The following is a 22903-nucleotide window of genomic DNA, read 5'->3' as shown; positions in this document are numbered from 1 at the left end:
TTATCGGCTCTTCTGGGGCAGGCGGGGTGGACTCAGGCACTAGAGCAGCTGCCCAGCTGCTGCGCCTCAGAATATGTCACACACATAGCACCGAGAGGAGCCTTTGAGACCACCATTCCAGTGAGCAGGAGAGCAGGGTGGGGGTATCGTGCCATCAGCAGCTCAAGGCCCTGACAAGGGACTGGTAGGAGGCTGAGCCCAGCTGGAAGCCCTGACCCTCAGCACAGGTCTGTACCATCCACCTGCTGCCCCCTCATCACCCTTCCTGTGTAGATTTCCTTTCCCTGGTCTGAATCTCCTCTGGGAGGTCTCATAAACACACTCTCTCCCTCTACTCCTTCCCTTTTCAGCCCATGCCCATCCATTGTTTTGGAAACAATGCAGCTTTGGGCTTGTGCCTTCCAGGAGAGAACTTCGAAAGAAAGGAGTAGTGTCAGTAGAACCTCTAGGCTGGGACTCCCAGACCAGGAAGCTGGAAGGTCCGGCTTAAGCCGGAGGTTTGTTCTCTCTTGCCCCACAAGGTGCAGACTGGAGGGACTTTGTTTGCTGCAGGATTTCCGGACTTTTTCTATTGGTTTGTGTCTGAAAATAAACAGTCCAGCATAGAGGAAGATGGGGCTGTGCATGCAGTCATGTGGGCGCACACGCACGTACACGCACATGCACGGACACATGCACACCCCACCTGGCCTTCTCTGACTTTTAAGGTGGGGCTGTCTTCCTCGAATGGAATTCTTATAAAATCGGGTGTGTTCCTGCCAGCAATGCCAGCCAATCCTCTGTGAAGTCCTTCCCAGCACCCACCTCCCTGGAAAGCCCCACCTGAGTATCACGCCTCTTGTACAGCTGTTTCCCCTTGGCCTTTACTCAGGCAGTCTGCCACTACAGGCCTCTGTGGGTGGGTTTCCTGTTTCCCCGTCACACTCTCCCCGACTAGCGCTCGGACCTCCTGAGGGCAGGGGCTATTCTCTCCCCACTCAGGCCTGACAGCCAGGGGCCATGTCTGACCTTGACTTCTTTTTGAGTGTGCAGAAAGGCTCCCAAGGTCACCATAGGGAGAGACCAACACAGGGGTGGTTTTTGTCTTTCACTCCTGCCGGGTGGTTTGGGGAAGTACTGGTGAGAGCCAGCCTGCCTCCAGGGGCGGGGAAGGGTTTCCCCAGAAGAGCACCAGGCAGGGGCTGGCAATCTGCTGGCCTTCCATCTCTACCCTGCTGGCCTCTCTTGTGGACCGGGAAGAGCCCAATAGCTAGGCACTCTCACCAACCTCTGGGAGACATCCGCAACTCCCTGGGCTTCCTCTCCTTCCTAAGCAAAAGGAACTGGGCTGAAGTTGCAGCAGAAAGGACAGTAGTTAGACTTGATGAGATACTTCCTGGCAGCCAGTGGTGAGACACAGGCAGGAGCCCCTGAGGAATGTGGTAGAAGCTTCTTCAGGCAACCTCAGAAGCAGGAGCCATTTCCCATTGCTCTGAAGAAGCTCAGATTTAGAGTAAACTGCAGCAAGCTGCCTACTGGGCTTATGTGTATGGGCCGCTCATAAACGTGTATTTTTTAATCAAAAGGAGACCACGTTTGTGTTTTCAAGCCTCTGAAGAGAGCCTCTGTGCCCTGCTAGGATAAACATCACCAAGGCAGCTCCTTAGGTGGAGACAGCACTGGAAGAATCAGGATGCCAGGTTCCAGTCTTGCTTTGCCCTGAGTACGCTGTGTGACCGGGGCAGTCTCTCAGTCTCTAGTTTACCCTTTAGATCTCTTCCAGTTCTAACAGGTTTATGACTAAGTGATAACATCAAGCCTCAGTTATGCTATCTGGAAAATGGGGATAATAGTCCCCCAGCATTTTTGGTAGAGGTGTAATGCCCAAAAGCAAAGCTGCTTTGTAAAGCATCACGTGACCTACCAGCATGAAGAAGTGTGAGGTGTGACGCTCCAGCAAGCTTACCCCCAACACCTCTCCTGGGCCAGCAGAGTTTGAGTCTAAGTACTTTGCATGTGACAAGTATCTGTTTTTTCAGGGAAGCGAGTACGGCAAAGATCAAGCAGCAATTACCCCAAGCCTCCCCACTCCTACCTTGGTCAAGGCACCTGGCTTCTTAGGTGGGGATGGCTCAGCTCCTAGCTGGGCACCCTTGGGAAAGAGCTGTCCTCTCCCAGGACTATGCACATGCAGTGTGTGCAGAGGCCAGGTCTGGGAAGCGGGAGCCTCAGGGCAGGACTCTCCTGACCCTCTGCCTGCTCCCCAGCTTCCAGTGCCCATGGCTGTGCTGATGCTGCTGTCCAAGGAGCGGCTGCTGACCTGCTGCCCCCAGAGGAGGCCCCTGCTTCTGTCTGCTGATGAACTTGCCTTGGAGACACAGCCTCCTGAGAAGGAAGACCCCTCCTCACTGCCTCCAAAGTTTCAGTCACACCCAGGTAGGAGCTCTAATAAATTTGCATCCTTACAGCCTCATGTTGAGGCTTCCTTGGTAACCCCTCTCCCAGAGAGAGTGAACCTAGATCACAGGTGATAATCTTTTTTTTTTTTTTTTTTTTTTTGAGCTGGAGTTTCACACTCGTCACCCAGGCTGGAGTGCAGTGGCGCAATCTTGGCTCACTGCAACCTCAGCCTCCCAGATTCAAGCAATTCTCCTGCTTCAGCCTCCCAAATAGCAGGGATTACAGGCTCACGCCACCACACCTGGATAATGTTTGTATTTTTAAAGCAGAGACAGGGTTTTGCCATGTTGGCCAGGCTGGTCTCGAACTCCTGACCTCAGGTGATCCACCTGCCTTGGCCTCCCAAAGTGCTAGGATTACAGGTGTGAGCCACCACGTCTGCTGATAAAGTTTTCTTTTTTTAAAAAAAACCTTCACCCTGATGGTGCAACCTGGCCAAGAGAATGAGGAAGGCAGACTTCTGGCTCCAACCTCCATTCTGCTCAGCCTTGCCTTCTGTTACCTTGGGCAAGTCACTTGACCTCTTTGAGCTTTGGTTCTGCCAAGACGGGGAGATGGACAGGGGCTGTTCCTAACAGAAAGGTAGCGAAGGTGGAGGCAGTAGGTGGGCCCCATCCCACAGGGCTCTTCTGACTGCCGGCTTGCCAGCCACGTCTCTGGGACATGCAGAGGGAGGGCACAGAAGCTGAGACTCACCCCTGCTCTCCCTGTGCCTCCTCCAGGGCATGAGGATCTGTTCAGCTGCTGCCAAAGGAAGAACCTCAGAGGGGCTCCTTATTCCTTCTTCGCCATCCACATCACAGCTGCCCTGGTCCTGTTCATGACGGATGGGTTGACGGTGAGCCTGCCTCAGAGAGCACCCCCTATTGGGGAACCTGCACCCTGAGACTCCAGTCTGGGAATGGCAAAAGGAAGAGAGGAGCATGGTTTCCTGGAGACCTCGCCTGGAGTACAGTTAATTCAAAAATTTAATCTAAAGTCCTAGAGAGCCTGTCTCCAGAATCAGCCGCAGTGCACTGGTACTATGGGCTTCTCTCTTGGCCAGTTTTTTTTTTTTTGTTTTTTTGTTTTTGTTTTTGTTTTTTGTTTTTTGTTAGTGCTATACGTAGGGGCCTAACTGGTTTGTTGTTGGAGCAGGCTACCTGCATTTTTTAAAGGAGCGGTGCCCTATTCCCCAATTAGAGGTCATGCCATAGAAACTCTTTGCTTCCTGTAATACAGTACAAACCTGAGTGTCTCAAGCCAGTGTTGTAATCAAGCTTCAGGTGGAATTTAGTCCCAGATGTTCATTTCACTAGTGACCTCTGTTACGTTACTTAGCACCTTTTCCCAGAAACTTCTTAGGATTATATTAGGACAGTCATGAATGGCTGATCAACTGATTGCCATATGATGGCCTCTCCAAAGAAAAAACCCTAAAAACTTAGATGAGCTGATGGAAAGTACTCGTGACAGTACTGGTTGACTTCTAGCACTTGGTATGACCTTGGGCAAGTCACTTCTGTCTGCTTTCTCATCTGTAAAATGAGATGCTTGTACACACTTTTTTTTTTTTTTTGAGACGGAGTGTTGCTCTGTCCCCCTGGCTGGAATGCAGTGGCACGATCTTGGCTCACTGCAATCTCTGCCTGCTGGATTCAAGCAATTCTCCTGCCTCAGCCTCCCAAGTAGCTGGGACTACAGGCACATGCCATCACACCTGGCTAATTTTTGTATTTTTAGTAGGGACAGGGTTTCACCATATTGGTCAGGCTGGTCTTGAACTCCTGACCTCAGGTTTTCCACCCGCCTCATCCTCCCAAAGTGCTGAGATTACAGGCATGAACCACTGTGCCTGGCCGCACACACCTTTTTTTTTTTTAATTTTAAGTGGTGTTCGTCTCTGGTTGAAGTGGGGAGCAGTGCCTGTCTGCCCCGGACCTGTAGCCATGGAGGTCCTATGTGGACAGGCACTGCTCCCCACCTCAACCAGGAAGAGCCAACTCTCTGGAACCCCTAAGTCTCCATGGTGCAGTCTGTAAGCGAAGATGCCCCAGGTTCTGTCCTCAGCTCAGGCCCAAGTGTGCTGTGCAGCCTTGGCTCCAAGCCCCGCCCTGGCTGAGCCTCTGGGAACAGGAACAGGCAGTCCTCCCACCGCCCTCAACACACCTGCCCAGCCTGGGCTCCCTTTGTGAGGGTCGTTGTCTGGCTGGGCTGCAGGTGTGCTCAGCAGTGCCCGGTCTCTCCACAGGGTGCCTATTCCGCCTTTGTGTACAGCTATGCCGTGGAGAAGCCCCTGTCTGTGGGACACAAGGTGGCCGGCTACCTCCCCAGCCTCTTCTGGGGCTTCATCACACTGGGCCGGCTCCTCTCCATTCCCATCTCCTCAAGAATGAAGCCGGCCACCATGGTTTTCATCAACGTGGTAAGCAGCTGAATAGCCTCCTCTGACTTCTGTGGGATCCAGGAGAAGCCTTCTCCTCCTGGCCTACCCCAGGACATTTTCCCAGGCCTGGACTCTGCCAGCAGGATGGGAATGCAGGAGTAGAGGGAAGAGAGAGGAGAGAGTGTGACGAGGAAAGGGTGGGAGCCTGGAAGGTGCAGCCTTCCTATGTGACCATGAAAATCCCTTCCCCTCTCTGGGCCTGTGACCTTATATCCTTAGAGCATAAAAAGGAAGGGTCTGTAGGAGGTGCCGGCTGCAGCATGCGGAGCCCATCCGTGCTGACAGCCAGTCGAGAGCATGAGGAAAGCCAGTGCTGGCCCTCGTCCTCCTGTGTTTACCTTGGTCCCCAGCTGGTCAGAGCCCTCCAGCCAGTGGAAAGTGGTGGAGGCCAGGGATCCTGCAGCTTTCAGAGTCATCACCTCTGGGCTGGGCCGTGGCTCTCCTAGGTGATTCTTCTTTTTTGGAGACAGGGTCTTACTCTATCACCCAGGCTGGAGCACAGTAGTGCAATCTCAGCTCACTGCAACCTCTCTCTCCCAAGTTCAAGTGATTCTCCTGCCTCAGCCTCCAAGTAGCTGGGATTACAGGCACCCACCACCATGCCCAGCTGATTTTTGTATTTGTAGTGGTGATGGGGTTTCACCACATTGGCCAGGCCGGTCTTGAACTCCTGACCTCTCAAGTGGTCCACCTGCCTTGGCCTCCCAGAGTGCTGGGATTACAGGCATGAGCCACTCTGCCCAGCCCTACGTGATTCTTAAGTTGGCAGAAGGATATGGAGGATGACCTTCAAGGAACTGGTCTGCCTGGGAGGCAGGAAGTCTGGGTCTCAGCAGTAGGTTAAGACTCTTGTCTTGGTGTTCATCCATGTCGCCATCTATGATGCAGGGGTCCACATTACAGACTCCTGCCGAATCGTCTAGTCCAATCTCCCAAAAGGCTTGAGCCACCTCTATAACATTCCTTCCAAGGGGTTCACTGTCTGCTTAAACACGTCTAGTAACTGCAACTCACTACCTTTCCAAGTAGCCCAATGGGGTACTAAGCCCAGGTAAGAAAGCATTTCCTTGGTTAAGTTTCTAGCAGAGAGGGGGTTTGGACATTGTGCTGCAGTTTCAGAGACAAAGATCATGATCGCTGAGAAAGGCCCTTGGATTTCACCTTGTGCCAGCTGATCCTCAAGAAAGAAATTTCAGTTCAATATAGATGGGAAGTAGGTGGGTAAACCCAAACTCAAGAGGTTGAGGGTGAGAAGGAGATGAGCAGTGGAGGAATTTGCATTTCTCTGTAAATATTTTTGAGTTGAAGGGAGTTGTGTTCTGCAGGACTCAGGGTGGTACGAGCGTGTTGATAGGCAGAGGAGAAAGGGAGGATACCAAGTAGGAGGAGGGGTCTATGAAAATACCATTGTGGGAGAGTAACTGAGCGAGGAAGGCCCTGACAGAGGGGAGATGGGACGGAGAGCGGGGGCAGGGGAAGTGCTCAGCTCAGCAAGGAGGAGGGCCTTCTGTCCATGGAGCTGGGGTGAAACGATGTCAAAGGGAAAAGCTTCCAGAAGAGGAAGGGCACAGACATGGTGGCCAGCCTTGGCTTCCTCCTCTAGGTCAGACACAAGCCCAATTGCTAAGACAGAGGAGAATGGGTGAAAATCTGGGTTTGGGAAAATAAAGGTCTGAAGCAACCACGTGTGTTAGGCATTGCCCATAAACACTCACCTGGATTGCTGCGTTTTAAAAGGGAAAAATCAGGTTCCTGGGCCCAACCCAGACTGAGTGAATCTGAATGTCTAGGAGGAGGCATAGCAAATCTATATATTAAATGAATGCCCTCGGGGGAATTATATCATCAGGCAAGCTTAGGAAAACACTGTCCTAGAACAAGTGACTCCCAAATACATCAGATTCCCTGGAGCTGCTTTTAGAAAACAGGATCATGAAAAGGCCAGGCGTGGTGGCTCACACCTGTAATCCCAGCACTTTGGGAGGCCAAGGTGGGCAGAACACGAGGTCGGGAGTTCGAGACCAGCCTGACCAACACAGTGAAACTCCATCTGTACTAAAGATACAAAAACAGCCGGGTGTGGTGGCACACGCCTGTAATCCCAGCTACTGCAGAGGCTGAGGCAGGAGAATGGCTTGAACCCAGGAGGCAGAGGTTGCAGTGAGCCGAGATAATGCCACTGTACTCCAGCCTGGGTGACAGAGCAGAACTCTGTCTCAAAAAAAAAAAAAAAAAAAAAAAAAGAAGAAGAAGAAGAAATAGGATCATGGACCCCTACCCTAGAGATTCTGATTCAGGAGGTAAGGAGAGGAGCTTGGGCCTCTGGGTTGTTTTGGAAGCTTTCTGGGTGCTTTTGTGGGCACCCTGCTTAAGAACTGTAGCTGAGTGGCCCTGAGCTAGCCTCTCCTGTGCAGATGCAAAGTGCCTGTGTCATTTCATTTCACTGTGACTACTTCCAAGTATTCCTCTCTAGGTTAAACTAATGGCCACCCTGTTCTCAGCATTCTCCTGGAGCTCAACAGCTACTTCCTGACTTAGTGTGTTTGTGTTGTGTGCAAAACCCTGCTTCAAAATCCAAGCTGTCTGGAAGACAAGGCTCCTGCTTTCAGGGAGCTTACGGCCGGCCAGAGAAGGGTGGTGTGCCTTGGCACAGATGGAGGGTGAGGGGGTGTAGTCAGTGGGGATGCAGGCTCAGTGCCAGACTGAGTCACTCACTGGCTGAGGCAGGGGCCATACTGTGTGGGAAGAGAGTTGGTTGGAGCTGATAGTTCACCCTGGTTGTATTTAGTCTTTTATCACCAAAGCTAAAATAAGACTTGGGTGTTTTTCAAACTTCCCCAAATCTAGAGATTTTCAGGGTGACAGTCTTTGACATTTGGCTGGAAATCAATGTGGTTTGTAGATGGGGTAGCCAGGTGGAGGGAGAGGAGCAGGAGCAGCAACTTCCCAGCCCTGGCATCTGTCTCAGGCTCATAAGTTGGACACTCGTTATCAAGAAGGTGCCAGCCCTTCAAGGCAGGAGGTGAGCAGGCCTGGCTAAGGTTTAAAGGCCTGCGTTCAAAGGCCTAGGTTGGGGGTATGAGGCTGACTTGGGGAGAGCATAGTAGGCATGGTGGGGGATGGGGAGCAGAAAGAGATGAGGATGGGGAAGTAGACAGGGGCTACATCCTCAGGGTTTTGTAAGCCAGGTTTTGAATTTTATTCTAAGTGGGCGGGAAGCTAATAGGTTTTAAGCAGGTCTGCATTGCATTTTTTTCTTTCTTTCTTTCTTTTTTTTTTTTTTTTTTTTTTTTTTTTGCATTTCAGATACATTTATTCATGCTATGAAGTAAATGACACTTATGCAGGTGTCCCATGATGTTTCACATTTCCATCTAACATAGCTTGCATTGCATTTTTAAAACTTACTATTTTTTATGGAAACAGGGTTTTGCTATATTGCCCAGGCTGGTCTCGAACTCCTGGGCTCAAGTGATCCTTCCTACCTCAGCCTACCAAAGTGCTAGAATTAAATACAAAGCGACTATGTCCAGCCACTTGCATTGCGTTTTTTTTGTTTGTTTGTTTTTAGACAGAGTCTCACTCTGTCACCCAGGCTGGAATGCAATGGTGTGATCTTGGCTCACTGCAACCTCCGCTTCCTGGGTTCAAGCGATTCTCCTGCTGCAGCCTCCTGAGTAGCTGAGATTACAGGTGCCCTCCACCACAATTCAAAAATTAACCAGCCTGGCTAATTTTTGTATATTTAGTACAGACAGGGTTTCACCATGTTGACCAGGCTGGTCAATATACTAAAAACTCCTGACCTCAGGTGACCTGCGTCAGCCTCCCAAAGTGCTGAGATTACAGGCATGAGCCATCGCGCCCGGCTTGCATTACATTTTACAAGTGCACTCTAGTGTAGAAGAACAGACTGTAGCTGGCAAGAGTCAAGTATGGATTGTCTGTTATTGCAGTTCAGGCGCAAGAGGGAGGTGGCTGGGTTGGGGGTGGTCTGGATGGATCGGAGCAATACAAAGATCTAACATGTGTTTTGAGGTGGCGTGGGCAGGACTTGCTGCTGACCCAGGTGTGGGAGGGATCAAGGACTTAGACACAGGGTTTGAGCAACTGCGTGACGGGGACGCTCTCACTTGATGTGGGCAGGAGTAGGATTAGCAGAGGAAGTGAAAAGTCTTGTTTGGGCCACGTGGTTAGTCATGCAGGAACTGACTGTATCAAAGGGGCAGCTTTAGGTGCAAGTCCGCAGTCCTGGACACAGCTCATGGCTAGAGGGATAGATATAAGCCTCCTGCTGTAGGGGCAGGTGAACATGGAGCAGGGCACCGTGGATACGGAAGGGCCAGAATAGAACCCTGGGCCATCCCAACATTGAGTGAGTAGAGGGGGAAGCAAGAACAAATGGATCTCAGGGACCGTGTTCCACACCAAAGAAAGAAAGACATGACCTTTGGAACCATAGATATGCTATGACTTTCATATTTACTGCATGAAAGAAGTCTTTTGTGTTTCCATTTCCATTGTGAAGGGAATGTGTTTCTCTCCTTCAGCCACTGTTTTGTGGCCGATCCCTCCCCAGGGCAGGAAATCTGTCCGGGTAAGGACTCTGAGCCTCAAGAACACTTTCCACCTAACAGCTCCTGTGGCAGAGACCGAAGGAGGGCTGCTAGAGGAGAGTAAAGGCCTCAAGGACTGGGGACCACTGGTTTGATTTTCCAGTTGGAGCAGATCTCCCAGGATCCTGACTCTGAAAGCCTTTTCCTTTCTGTATGCCCAGAAGTGGAGGCATTGGGAGCTGGATGAGATTGCTTGCATAGCTCTATATTCTGTACTTACCTTTTTTTTTAGAAACAATTGTCCTCATCCAGGGGATTTTTACCTCAAAGCCATTGAGGTGGCTATAGAGGATCCTTATCTCCTGGGACATCTAAGAAAAGCCCACAGAGGAACACTAGGACTGATATTTGTCTGAAGCACCACAGTTTACAGGACCCCTTCATTTATATTCTTTCACCACCACTCTTTAGCATGGGTTTTGTAACTATTCCCATTTTGCAGATTAGGAAGTTAAGACTCAGAGCCATCAGCTACTTCCGGGTTCCACAGCTGGTAACAAACATCATCAGGACTTCCACCTGGGTCTTCTGACCCCAAATCTTGTGCTGCCTGGATTTACTCCCAGATACATCTTGCATAGAAATGACTCAATGCAGACATAAAACCGTGTTTAAAGAACTTAGAAATACGGTTATGTTAACAAAAATATGCCTGTGTGACAGAGACCTTTACTGAACTAGAAAGATTTGGCATGGTGGCTCACGCCTGTAATCCCAACACTTTGAGAAGCTGAGGCAGGCGGATTGCTTGAGCCCAGGAGTTCAAGACCAGCCTGGGCAACATGGCTAAACCCTGTCTCTACTAAAAATACAGAAAATTAGCAGGTGTGGTGGCACACGCCTGTAGTCCGGCTACCCGGGAGACTGAGGTGGGTGGATCGCTCGAGCCCTGGAGGTTGAGGCTGCAGTGAGCACTCCAGCCTGGGCGACAGAGTGAGACACACAAAAAAAAAAGGAAAGAAAAGAAAGATTTCTGGGTCTTCAGCCATAGGTTAGCATCTGCCCATGGGAATCTGAGCCAAATCTGAGGGCACCAAGCTGATTGCCGCAGCCTCTGGCCCTCTCCCTGGAAGGTTGGCTAGGATTCCCAGAGAATGGGACCCTGCAGCCACCACCCCTCCTCTCCTACTATCTGAGGGCTTCCTGTTTGTGCACTCCTGGCTTTTAGGACAAGAGAAGCAGCTTCTCACAAAGAAATAGGGGCCTCTCCTACCCCCAGGGCTGGCAGGGCAGAGAGAGCTGATGAAATTGGCTTGAGTGGAGTTCCCGTGGTTACAGATAAGACCCTGGGGACAGGCAGTCGCCAAACGCTTACGCAGCAGGTACGGTAGCTGTTAGGAGAGATGTCTAGGTGGGAATATGTCTAGGCGGGGGGTCTCCTTCCCCGGCTTCCTTCTGGATGTCAGCAAGGTCCCGGGGAACGCTGCGGTTCCCGCCCGGTCCACGGGGTGGCGCGCGGGTCACAGAGCTGGGCTCCAGGGGCCAGAGAGGCACCGCCAAGCCTGGAGGCGCCGACTCCTGGCAGCTCCCTCCACCGATGCTCAGATTTTCGCAATTCCTAACCGCCTCCACCTCTGCCGCGACAGGTCGGCGTGGTGGTGACGTTCCTAGTGCTGCTTATTTTCTCCTACAACGTCGTCTTCCTGTTCGTGGGGACGGCGAGCCTGGGCCTGTTTCTCAGCAGCACCTTCCCCAGCATGCTGGCCTACACCGAGGACTCGCTGCGGTACAAAGGTGAGGGCCGGCCCGAGCCAGGAGGCGCGCTCCCGCTGGGTGCCGCCGCCTCCCTCTGCACCCCGTCTCTTCTAGGCCAGCACCATCCCCCAGCGAGAACGCTGCCCTAGCTCCCCGGAGAACGGAATGCCCCCCTCCTGACTTTGGCGGGGGCAGGCTCACAGCGGGGATGGTTCTGACCCGCTGGGCTCCCTCCATTCAAAATGATTCCCGTAATGATGGGATTGCAGGCAGCAGAGAAGCAGTTAAGCTGCTTTTTTCCATCTGCTTTGTCCCCATCGTAACGTCTGCTGACCTACAGCTGACATTGACATTTTGTGCGATATGCATGTGCGGGAAACGCCAAGTTCCAAGAAAAGCGATGCACGGGAGAAGTTACGGCATAGGAGAGGCATTTTGTAACCTAATTTTCAGGAACAGTACCTGCCTGCCGTGTGGTTGTGGTGGGTGTTAGAAACATGGAGATGCAGAACACTGACTCCGCATCTGGTTTCAGGAGTGACACGGCGTCTTTGATGTCAGAAATCTCTAATTCTCTCGACTAATCGCCCTCTGCTTTCCCCTAGCCTCCCTAGGGCCTATAGCAAAGATCTCTTTTTTAATGAGTTAATTTAACAAAATTATGTTTTGAACATCACCAGAGACGCACTGGAGACTTTAGATGTGCATTAAGCTGTGCAGTTTCTTTAGAGAGGAATGGGGTAAGTTGGTGTATGGGGAGAGTCAGGGCAGTTAGAGCTGCACCCAGCTGTTATCTGCAGCCTGGATCCTTGAAATCGAAAGAGAAGCCCCAGATAATTTTGGCACATAACATCACCATCAGTCACTAGGAATAAAATCTTTTCTACAATAAACCTGCACACTTTTTGTTTTTCCAAAATGGAAATTTTTTTATTATGTAAGTCGTATGTGCTTGCTGCAAAAACCTCAAACAATAAAAGCATAGTTTAAAGCAGTAAGTGAAAGTAGCTGAAAATAACCCCTTCAGCAGATCATTTCCTCCCAGATCCTTTCCAGCTCGAGACCATTCTCTGCGCTGTTTCATGTTTGTAATTTAGAAGACAATTCCTGTGAGAGAATGAATGAGCAAATCAAGTGTATCTGAGTTTCTTCGGCTTCTGGCTCTTCTGAGAGGGGGTACTACGCATCATCTGAGAAACACCCCCAAATCAGGGCACACCTGGCATAAATTCCATTGAATCGTGACTCTGAAGAGATCCTGGCCATGGTGAAAACTATGAGGGCAGAAAATATATCAGCCAGTCATCATCCAGCCAACCCATCACTCTCCCATCTTTCTGCTACTCAGGACATCATGCGAGGTCCCACAGGACATGCCCAGGGATACACAGCTTCTCCCTGCAGCTCGTTCTAGGGACAGGACAGCCATGCACCCAGCTCCCACACATGAGGGCCCAGGAGCCCTCAGGCTCCTCCCTCACCCATTAGTCTCCAAGCTTCAAGGGAGTAAATGAAGTAATGAAATAAGGTAGCTATCACATGTCACACAGTATAACTCAGAGTTTTAAGTGCTCAACACATGTTAAGAGTTTAGTAATGATAAGTGAGGCCCGGTACAGTGCCTCACGCCTGTAATCCCAGCACTTTGGAACGCTGGGGCAGGTGGATGACTTCAAGTCAGGAATTTGAGACCAGTCTGGCCAACATGGTGAAACCCTGTCTCTACTAAAAATACAACAATTAGCTTGACATGGTAGCAGGTGCCTGTAATCCGAGCTACTTGGGAGGTTGAGGCAGGAGAATCGCTTGAGACAGAGGTTGCAGTGAGCCGAGATTGCACCCCAGCCTGGGTGACAGAGCAAGACTCTATCTCAAAAAAAAAAAAAAAAAAAAAAAAGAAAAAGAAAAAAAAAAAAAAGAAAAAAGAAAAGAAAAAAAGTGATATTGATTGATTCTACCTGCAAATGATCACTCAGCTCCACCCTCTTCATTTCTTACTGTCCCTGCCTAATTTAAGGTCTTTGTCTTCATTCACCTGCTTGGACTCGTTAATGGTACCTAGCTTTTCCCAAGTTCTAATCACCGCCACCCTTTCCTTGATGGGTCTTGGCTTGTCTTCTTGTCTTCAGTCTTGCCTCCATCTAACCCAGCTGGCTGAACGTTAAAATCACCTGGAGCTCTGGTACTAAAACCCAGTGACTGCGCCTCACCTCTGAGTCTGATGCAACTGGTCCAGAGCTGCTGGGTGATTCTCATGTGCAGCCAGAGGTGAGGGCCACGTATTAAGGCACCCTCCACACTGTAAAACAGGGCTGTGCTTACTTCAGCAGCACATGTACTAAAATTGGACCAACACAGAGACGATTAGCCTGGCCCCTGTTCAAGGATGACGTCCAAATGTGTAAAGTGTTCCCAAAAAATCCCAGAAAACAGAGCTGATCACAACCTCCAGATCTACCTATGGAGCGTCTCTCTCTCTCCAGCCTTCTCTCTCCCTGCTTCTCCTCCAAGCCTGCATCCTACTCAGGAATTACATGCTATTCGCTGATGGCACAAAAACTGTTCTGCACTTCCCTACTTTGGCATGTGGTGAACCCTCTGCCTGAAACGTCCTCCCTGCTCCATCTCACCCCTTCATCTGCCTGCTCTTCCTTCCAGACCCAACTCAAGGAAGTGTCCCCCTCCAGGAAGCTTCTCTGATCCCCACTGGAAAGGTGTGCCTCCCCTCTGTGCCTTTGACATTGCCCCCACCTCGTGTTTGATTGCCCATCTCAAGACTTTTGTACCTATGTTATCTGCTTCTCCTAAATAACATGACCCCAGTAAAGGACCAGGGTAAGAGCATGGGCTGTGAAGGGAACAGCACACCTGTCAGTCCTGCCTCCAGAGCTACTGGCCTTATGACCTTGTGCAGTTTCACTTCCTTCCTGTCTCTGATCCTCCGTTTTCTCACCTGTAAAATGGGGATGCAAATACTTTCGTTTTAGGATTGCTTTGTGCATCAGAAAAAATGTAAAGCTCTTGACTTGGCATCAAAGCTGGCTCACAGGCACTCAGGGAGGGTCTTGTTGCCTCAGAATTCACCTGACCATCCTCAGTGGCTAGCACAGAAGCCAGGGGTCCTCAAAGTTTTTTAAACACATGAGTGGAACAGACAGTTGGATGCCGCTAGAATTCAGAGAAGGGAGTGAGTGGTCAGTGTTGATTTAAATAAAAGTAGCTTCATAGAGGGGATTGGATGTGAGCTGGCCCAGAATGTAGAAAAGCAAGAGGAAAATGGACAGGCATTCCTGGGCAGGGTAGGGCAGGATGAGGGCAAAGGCACAGAGACAAGTCTGAACGTAAGTGAGACTGAAAGAGCTAGAAGGAATGTGAAGTCCAGAGTAGACAGTGATGACAACTGTTTTATTTAAAAAAAAAAAATCGTGTCTATGTGTTAGCTGCTGTGCTACTAAACACTGGTTTATGCCAGTGATCTATATGACAAGGCAAGGCCATCCTCTCCTGGGCTTCCAGCCTAGTGGGAACGGTTGGCTGGTCAACAGATGGTGTGGTGAGAGCGGGTGCAGTGTGATGTCACAGCACAAAGGAGGAGCAACCCATCCAGGCATGGGGACCAGAGAGGAAGATTACTGACAGAAGTCTAAACTAGGACCTAAAAGATAAATGGGAACCAGCCTAGTCAACATGGCAGAACTTCATCTCTACTAAAAATAGAAAAATTAGCCAGGTGTGGTGGTGCATGCCTATAATCCCAGCTTCTTGGGAGGCTAAGCCACTGTACTCCAGCCAGGGTGACAGAGCAAGGCTCTGTCTCAAAAAAAAAAAAAAAAAAAAAAAAGATGGTAATTTACCAGAAAAGATGAGGAGGAATGTTCAGTGGGGAGTGGAGGTGTGTGTTGGAGCCTGGAGGTGAGAGTATGGAGGGGGAGGGGGGAAGGGGGAAGAGAAGCCTGAGCCGTCAGCAGGGGCAGAGTCTAAAGCGCCCTGCAAACCGCATGGAAGCCCTTAGTCTTCATCCTGAAGGCAGTGCTGAAGGCCTTGTGCAGAAAGTTGGGTTGGTTTTGAGTTGACTGTGTGCCAGTCCTATGCCAGGCTCTTGGCATAGCTTACATCAGAGTTACCCACACAGTAACTCTGTGAAGGAGGTGTGATGCTCATTTCACAGAGAAGAAAACCAAGGCCCAGAGAAGTTAGAGAGCTTGTCTCAGGTCACATGGCTAGGAGGTGACAAGCTAGGCTTGGACCCAGGTCTGACTCTGAAGCTTGGGCTCTGAAGATCTGCACCATGCTGCCATATTCACCAGGGTGTGTGGCTGGTCAGTGCAATGCCAGGACAACGAAGATACCAGTCTGCCTGCACCAGAGGGCTGGCCTCAGGATATCAGGAAATCTTTCTAGAAAGGTAGGTAGTAGTCAGGTTGGAAAGAGCTCTGAATGCCAGGGCTAAGCAATTTGGGATTTACCCTGAGATAGTGATGAGGAATTCAAGGTTTCAGAACAAGGAAGGGACAAAATGACAGTAAGACCTAAGCATTCCCAAAGCAAAGTTACAAGCTCATGTCTGAGAAACCCAAAGTAGTCCTTTTTGCATCTTCCAGAGGTTTCCCAGAAGCAACCTGGATTTTTTTTTTTTTTTTTTTTTTTTTGACAGGGTCTCACTCTCACCCAGGCTGGAGTACATTGGTGCGATCATGGCTCACTGCAGCCTCCAACTCCTGGGCTCAAGGGATCCTCCCATCTTAGCCTCCCAAGTAGCTGGGACTACAGATGCACACCACCATGCCTGGCTAAGTTTTACAAATTTTACTTTTTGTAGAGACCAAGTCTTGTGATGTTGCCCAGACTGGTCTTGAACTCCTGGCCTCAAGAGATCCTCCCAATTCCGACTCCTAAAGTGCATACGCCACTGTGCCTGGCCAGCAACCTGAATTGTAGCTCTGACTTCTGTCTCTTTAACTTGCTTTTACCAAACGGAACCTTCTCTTTTTGTCAGGCTGTGCAACCACAGTGCTGGTGACGGGGGCAGGAGTTGGTGAGATGGTGCTGCAGATGCTGGTTGGTTCGGTATGTGGGGGCCTGTAGGGGAGAGGGGAGCATTTGGGGAGCACTCCTCTGACAGGTGAGAAGATGCAGCTAGCGGCCTTCTGCACCCCAGCTGTCCCTTTCCTGAGTCTCCCGCAGAGCCAGCAGGGCTCCCTGTGCCGGTGTTACCTGTTTCCGTTTCTGAGCCGGCCCTGATAGCAGAGCCTCCGTATGTGGGATCTGGAGATGTGAACGGATGCATGGAAAAGTCCAAAGCAAACACAAGCCACGTCTGGGAGCGGGGCCAGAGGGGGCCCATGGGAATGCTGTTTAGCTTTCAGAGCCTGAGATGGGTTGGAACTGCAGTGAGAGTTCTTTTTCCATCCCTTCAGAACCCACCACTCCCTACCCCACCTCTCGCAGCCTCTGGCAGCCCTGCGCAGGGCCCAGCTTCCTGCTCGACTCCTGCCCTGACCGAGGGCCAACTCTTTCAGTTCTCTTCAAATCTACCCATGTTTCATCTGTTCACTAGGAGAAAAAAATAAAACCTAACATTCAACATTTTATTGAATACTATAATGTAGATATTACTCCCCTGTTTACAACAGAGGATACTGAAACTCAGATGAATTTAGCAACGTGCCCTAGGTCAGTCACACTTCCAGTAACTGACAGGACCTCACGTCTAGATCTTTCAGCTTCCAAAATCTCCCTCATCGTGACTCGATTCTCCTTTCCTCCTCCTTTGCCCTGCTGGAGGGAGGGGAAGAGCTGCATCTCATGATACCCTCCCCACTGAAATGACGTGATGTCTGGGGCTTGCTTTGGTGTAACCTAGTGCAGAGAAGTGGAAGCTCACAGATGAATGGTGCTGATTGCTAAAGCTGAGTGATGGGTTCCTTGGGGCTCCATATACGACTTGGACACATTTTAAGTTTTCATAATAAAAGGTTAAAACAATATATCCTCTGTAAAGTTCTGGTTAGGGCTTATGGGTATAGAAACGCCTAGTATGACTGGAGTTTCAATGATGATAGAGATTGTCAGAAGGCTCCAGAACACAAGGGACTGCAGGGGGTCACCAGGTCCAGCCCCTGCCTTTGAGTAGGACTTCTGCCTTCTCCAGACATATAACCTTGAAATAAGGCCAAGGCCTCCCTCCTCCCCATGATTCCATCTCTTGGTGTGACGGGCCTCAACCTGACCGAAAAACCAGCCAAGGATGGAGAAGCCTGCTTCTTCCAATACACCTTCCACGTGAAGTTTTAATGGTCTATCTCTCTGTGTTTTCCCCTTTGGCAGATATTCCAGGCTCAGGGCAGCTATAGTTTCCTGGTCTGTGGCGTGATCTTTGGTTGCTTGGCTTTTACCTTCTATATCTTGCTCCTGTTTTTCCACAGGATACATCCTGGACTCCCATCAGGTAAGGAAAGAATCCGTTTCTACACAAGAGGAGGAAAACAGAGCAGGGGGAGGACGGGGGAGATGCTATGGATCTTAACGTGCCAGAAACGCTACTCTGTTCCAAGTAAAATGCAAGGAAATGTTTATTTTTCTACAGCTTCCTTTCCCCCTCTTCCTGCTTTCCATACAATTGTCTGTGCTGGACTCTTAAGATAGGCGAGAGCTGGGTTGGCTGACTCATGGTTTCTCCATTAGCAGAGGGGCATGGATTGTGAACTTGGCTTCCTGCATCCCACCATGCCACAGAACCATGAGCCAAGAATCTCTTTCCAGCCTGTGCAGGGCGCTGAAAGGCAGAGCCCGACTCCTTGGCTGGAACTCAGCCCAACGGCCTAATTGGCCATCTCTTCGCAGTTCAGGATTTTGATTCTAGTCCAGATCTTTTTTCAAAAAGAAGTCCTTCAGGCCAAGTGGCAAAGAAAGGCTCCTTCAGGGCAGAGATACTCCTAAGAATAGTCTCCCTTCTAGAGACCCCAGGCAGGGAGAGTCCCAAAGCTGTTTTCCTAACTCTGAGCCCTCACCTGCTCTTATGTCTACTGCTTTCAAAGTGCCCAGGGACTGCATCAGCTGTGTGCAGAGCCAGTTCTTGAGAGGGGGCGCCCCGGCAGAGACTTTGTCCTCTCTATAAAAAGGAAAATAGTCACAAAAAGACTAAAGGAACAGGCATCCACCATCCACTCTCAGTGGGTGAGCATATCCACCCTCTAAACACTCAGTACAAAGGCCCAGAAGGAAAGGCGGCCCCCAAAATAGCACTAACTACAGCCTCACTTCTGGGATAGCATTACTGGTTGCTGTCCAGCTCGGCACGCAGTGCAGGGTTTCATTTCAGACCTACGTTCAATTAATATTTGCTGAATATTAAATGAATAACACTTAATGGTTTCCTTATTCATGGGAGACAGACGCATTCCCCAAGCCCTAGACAGCAGTCTCAAGGAACGGCCTCCACTGTTCGCCAGAACTAGTGGATCTGACTTTTTCACTTTGCTCCCTCTAGAGCCGCAGAATGGCAGAGAAACAAACAGCCTCGGTAAGCTCTCAGAATGAATCATCGCTGCAGCTCATCAGAACTGCTGAAACATGCTACCTGTTTGTTTTTCTTTTGTAGTTCCTACCCAAGACAGATCAATTGGAATGGAAAACGCTGAGTCCTACCAGAGGTAAAACTGGGTGAAGGAGGCAAAAGACGACGTTCAGCCTCTTGATCACCAGCACAACCACGCTGTTTCAGAAAGCTCAGTGGTGGTGCAGGCGCTCTCTCAATCACTGTTCAAGTCTTCTCCACTAAAACTTGGTTGGGTAAAGGAGATTAAATTGAGGCTTGGTACCTGGTCAAAATCATTAGAAGTTTACCTGGCTTCTCAAGTTACCTTCTTCCCTGGTTCAGACTGTTGGTAAGAGCTGTCCAGATACCCAGATGGGAAGGAAGGAGACAGCCACAGACTTCACTCCATTTGTTGCCTCACGCATGGGCCATCCTCTGGGTTTGAGATCATTCTTCATCAAAGTTTGTAAAAATAGGTTGAAATTGTAAACCTCCATGATCATTGATATAGGAAGATATATTTTAAGCAAAATAAGCTGCAAGTTATTACCTGGCATGCTTAAAGGATTTATGTGCTTTTCACTTAATAATCTAAAGTCCCTTAAATTCCTGCTGCAGACATCAATAGCTTATCTATATTCTCAAACACCAAAAGGAAAAGCTGAATCTTGCTCTCTTCGGTACACTAATTTAGTGGTATGCTGAGCTAGCTCATACCAGCTTCGAAAAGCTGATTGTAAAATTTTCATTTTGACAGCTGGTTATTAAATGCAGCCATTATTAAAAATTAAATCACACAAACATAATTAAATAAATTACATTTAAAACAAAGGTAAGAAATATTCAAAGCTTATCACTTCCTAATTTTATCTTGATGCTCTTGAGGTAATTTATGTCCATGGTACCTGTGTGGTGGAATTACTATATATGATGGTGTGCTATTGTGCACCTTGTCCCAGCCCCACTCTTGGTGACAGCATGTTGGTAGCTTGAAATCAGCCAAGTAGGAGTATTACCATGAACACTGGCAAAAGCTGCAGAGCCCACTGTTAATTAAACATTTACCAGCATACCATCGCTAGTAATCAAGGCTAACTGATCCAGAAATCGCCCGGGAGAATGAGACGGATGTTCCGTTTTTCTCTGCTGACACTGACTAGCATATAAAAGGTATAGAAATAGCACTAAGAATTCCTGAAAATACCTAATAAAAATGTTACACCTTTTATAGAGGGAAAAAAAACTCTTTATGCCATGACAAGGCCTTTTCTTTCACAAAAAGCTGGGCCTACTGAACGATTCAAACGTGCAGCAGACTGAAGCAGTATTTGTCAAGGAGTTACAGCTCCTGTCCAGAGCAAATCCTGTAGTGATACAAGAATACAAACTTGCCAGCTTAGACAGGGCTCAGTCCTCAGACTGCTGGCAGGAGCAAATGGCTGTTACAGTAACTGTATAATGGTTTTGCCTGCACTTTCTCTATGTATATACAAATGTACATGTATCAATTAAAAACTAGGTGATCATGGTTCTCAGTAACCTGTCCCAACTGCTGTGGTTCACACACCTGACACTAAAACATTCTTCCTGGTCCAGTCAGCCAGCTGTGACCACCACAGCTGACTGCTGAGAATCTGGCTGGCAAGAGAAAGCCGACTCAAGCACTGGCTCAGCTTCTAGCTGTGTGGCCCTGGGCAGGTTACTGAGGATCTTCCAATCTCACTTTTCCACATGTAAAATGGGATTTCTAAAAGTACCTTCCCTACCTCAAAGGAATTTTGAAATTAAGTGACTTTGTATAAAGCACTCACAATATGCCTGACACAGAAACTGCTTAATACATGTTAGTAACTTTTAAAACCTCCTCATAAGCATCTTTGGAATTATTCATATGTTTGGTACATACTGATTGCAAGTTAAGTAGATCCAACTTTTTTCAAAAGCTGCTGGTCTAGGAGCATAGTTTTAATTATGTTTGTAAATACTCCAAAGTATTAGATGCCAGTCTAATTTAAACGCAGTCTGACCATAGTGACTCACTGACCTGGGCAGCGAAAAAGCAGTTGTATTTTTCAAGAAAACATCCTTTTTATACAGATTTAGAAAGAAGAATCAATGGCTATATCTAAGTTATAGACTTATGACTCATTTGTTAATAGAGAAAAAAAGATGAAAACAAATCTAAGAGTACCTTTCCTAAAATAAAATATTTTAAACTTATTAAGTGTGTTATCCATTATGAAGACCAATTGATCCTTTTGTATAAACTCAGAAACAAACAGCCTCTTGTTCCCCAGAGACAGGTCTCTCTCATACTATGGCTGATATTTTAGAAGACAGAACACTGTCTCACAAAGGAAACTCTGATTTAAAAAAAAAAAAAGAAAGAAAAAATAAATAAAGAACCTCTCATAGCAGGCTGAGTGCCGCTATTCCCATAAAATGAGAATAAGGGAAAGGCAGATAGATTCCTATACTACACTTCTAAATCAGTTACACAGCGAATAGGACTTTCTTCGTGATCTTCCTCTTAAGAATTTCGACATTTCAGAGTCCTGTGGAGTCACCCTGTTCCCAGATTTTCCTCTGCTACTTGGACATGGAAATTAACCCATCAAGCACATCTAATTCACTAAAAGAAGACACACTGACATAGAGTTCGAGTGAATTTCATTTATTCAGTCAAAAAATTTGTTAAGCACCTGCTATGTTCAAGGCACTAAGATACAGACATCCAGTGGTGACTGAGACAGAAGTTCCTGCCTCACAGGGATTATACCACAGGTGAAGACATATAGACAGCAAACAAATACTATAGGTAACATGCCACAGGGTGAGGGGTAATGTAGCACCATAAAGAAACATACAGCAAGGAGGTGGGGTGGGAATGGGGGATGTCACTAGATGCTCTGGGCCAGGCACGGTGGCAGTTGCCTGTAATCCCAGCACTTTGGGAGGCCAAGGTGGGCGGATCACCTGAGTTCAGGAGTTCAAGACCAGCTTGGCCAACATGGCAAAACCCTATCTCTACTAAAATTATAAACTTTAGCTACGCATGGTGGTGCACACCTGTAATCTGTAATCCCAGCTACTGGAGAGGCTGAGATGGGAGAATCGCTTGAACCCGGGAGGCGGAGGTTACAGTGAGCTGAAATCGAACCACTGCACTCCAGCCTGGATGACAGAGCAAGGCTCTGTCTCAAAAAAAAAAAAAAAAAAAAAAAAAAAAGATGCTCTCAAAGGCCTAAGGAGGTTCTATTTGTGTAGAAAATTAATGATATGTGAGAGCAAGCCAACCAAGTACTTGAAAACATCCTATCAGGCAGGAGACACAGCAAGTACAAAAGCCTTAGGCTGGAATATGCTTACGGTACTGGAACAGCAAGCAGGCTGGTGTGGGTCAATCGCAGTGAGGAAGAGTCGCAAGGAAGAGGTGGGAGCGGTTGCGAAGAGGCCAGATCATACGAGCCATGGTACGTGTAGAGGTTTTTTTTTTTTTTTTTTTTCCTGAGTGATGTAAGATTACTGGGAGAGTTGTGAGCAGGCAAGTGACACGATCTGATTTACATATGTAAAGTATCACTCTGGCTATTATGGAAAAGAGACTGTGGGACTGTGGGGCAAGCATGGAATTGGGAAGACCAGCTGGGTACCACCTGCAGTAGACTGAGCAAATGATGGTGGCTTGGACAATGTTGATAGCAATGATGTGGTGAAAGTGATTAGATTCAAGCAATATTTTGAAGGTCAAACTGACAGAATTTGCTGATAGACTGGGTGTAGGCTGAGAAAAATAAAAATCAAGGATGACCCCAAGGAATCTGACCTAAGTGACTGGGTACATGATGAAGCCATTTAACACTGGAAAACCATGAGGAGACATTCAGAGTTCTGTTTTGGACATTATCATCTTATGATGCAATCTTAGATGCCAAGAAGGCTGTTAGATATAGAAGTCTAGTTTAAAAGATAAGTTGAGGCTGAAGATACAAATTTTGTGGTCACATGGGACTAAATACAAATTTAGTCACTAAATACAAAATGACACAAGCTATGGAGTGAATGTAGAGATGGTCAGATTGAGCCCTGGGATTCTTCAACATCTAGAGTTTTAGAAAAAGAACAAGTCCCAGCAGAGCAAATGAGAGCAGCCAGAGAAACAGGAAGTTCAAGAGAAAATGTGATTTCCTG

General features: G+C 48.5%; 1 protein-coding gene and 1 non-coding gene across 3 annotated transcripts in view; both read left to right on the top strand.

Moving 5' to 3' along the window:
- The window catches only part of MFSD4A (major facilitator superfamily domain containing 4A), a 33397-nt gene extending 13264 nt beyond the window's left edge, over positions 1–20133 (top strand). For both annotated transcript variants that reach the window (XM_039466502.2, XM_039466501.2), the window contains 7 exons: positions 2247–2415; positions 3162–3277; positions 4670–4843; positions 11067–11214; positions 16172–16242; positions 17503–17623; positions 18776–20133. In XM_039466502.2, coding sequence (XP_039322436.1) covers positions 2247–2415; positions 3162–3277; positions 4670–4843; positions 11067–11214; positions 16172–16242; positions 17503–17623; positions 18776–18831 — 855 coding nt within the window. In that variant the 3' untranslated portion in view covers positions 18832–20133. The remainder of the gene's footprint in view (positions 1–2246; positions 2416–3161; positions 3278–4669; positions 4844–11066; positions 11215–16171; positions 16243–17502; positions 17624–18775) is intronic.
- Positions 13490–13596, top strand: LOC120362857 (U6 spliceosomal RNA). Its single transcript, XR_005578655.2, has one exon. It is a non-coding gene; the product is annotated as a U6 spliceosomal RNA (small nuclear RNA).
- Positions 20134–22903: the final 2770 nt, after the last annotated feature.

This window comes from Saimiri boliviensis, chromosome 14 (assembly GCF_048565385.1).
Source record: "Saimiri boliviensis isolate mSaiBol1 chromosome 14, mSaiBol1.pri, whole genome shotgun sequence".
Taxonomy (NCBI): domain Eukaryota; kingdom Metazoa; phylum Chordata; class Mammalia; order Primates; family Cebidae; genus Saimiri; species Saimiri boliviensis.
The sequence above is the reverse complement of the archived record's forward strand: the minus strand, read 5'-3'. Positions and strand labels throughout refer to the sequence as shown.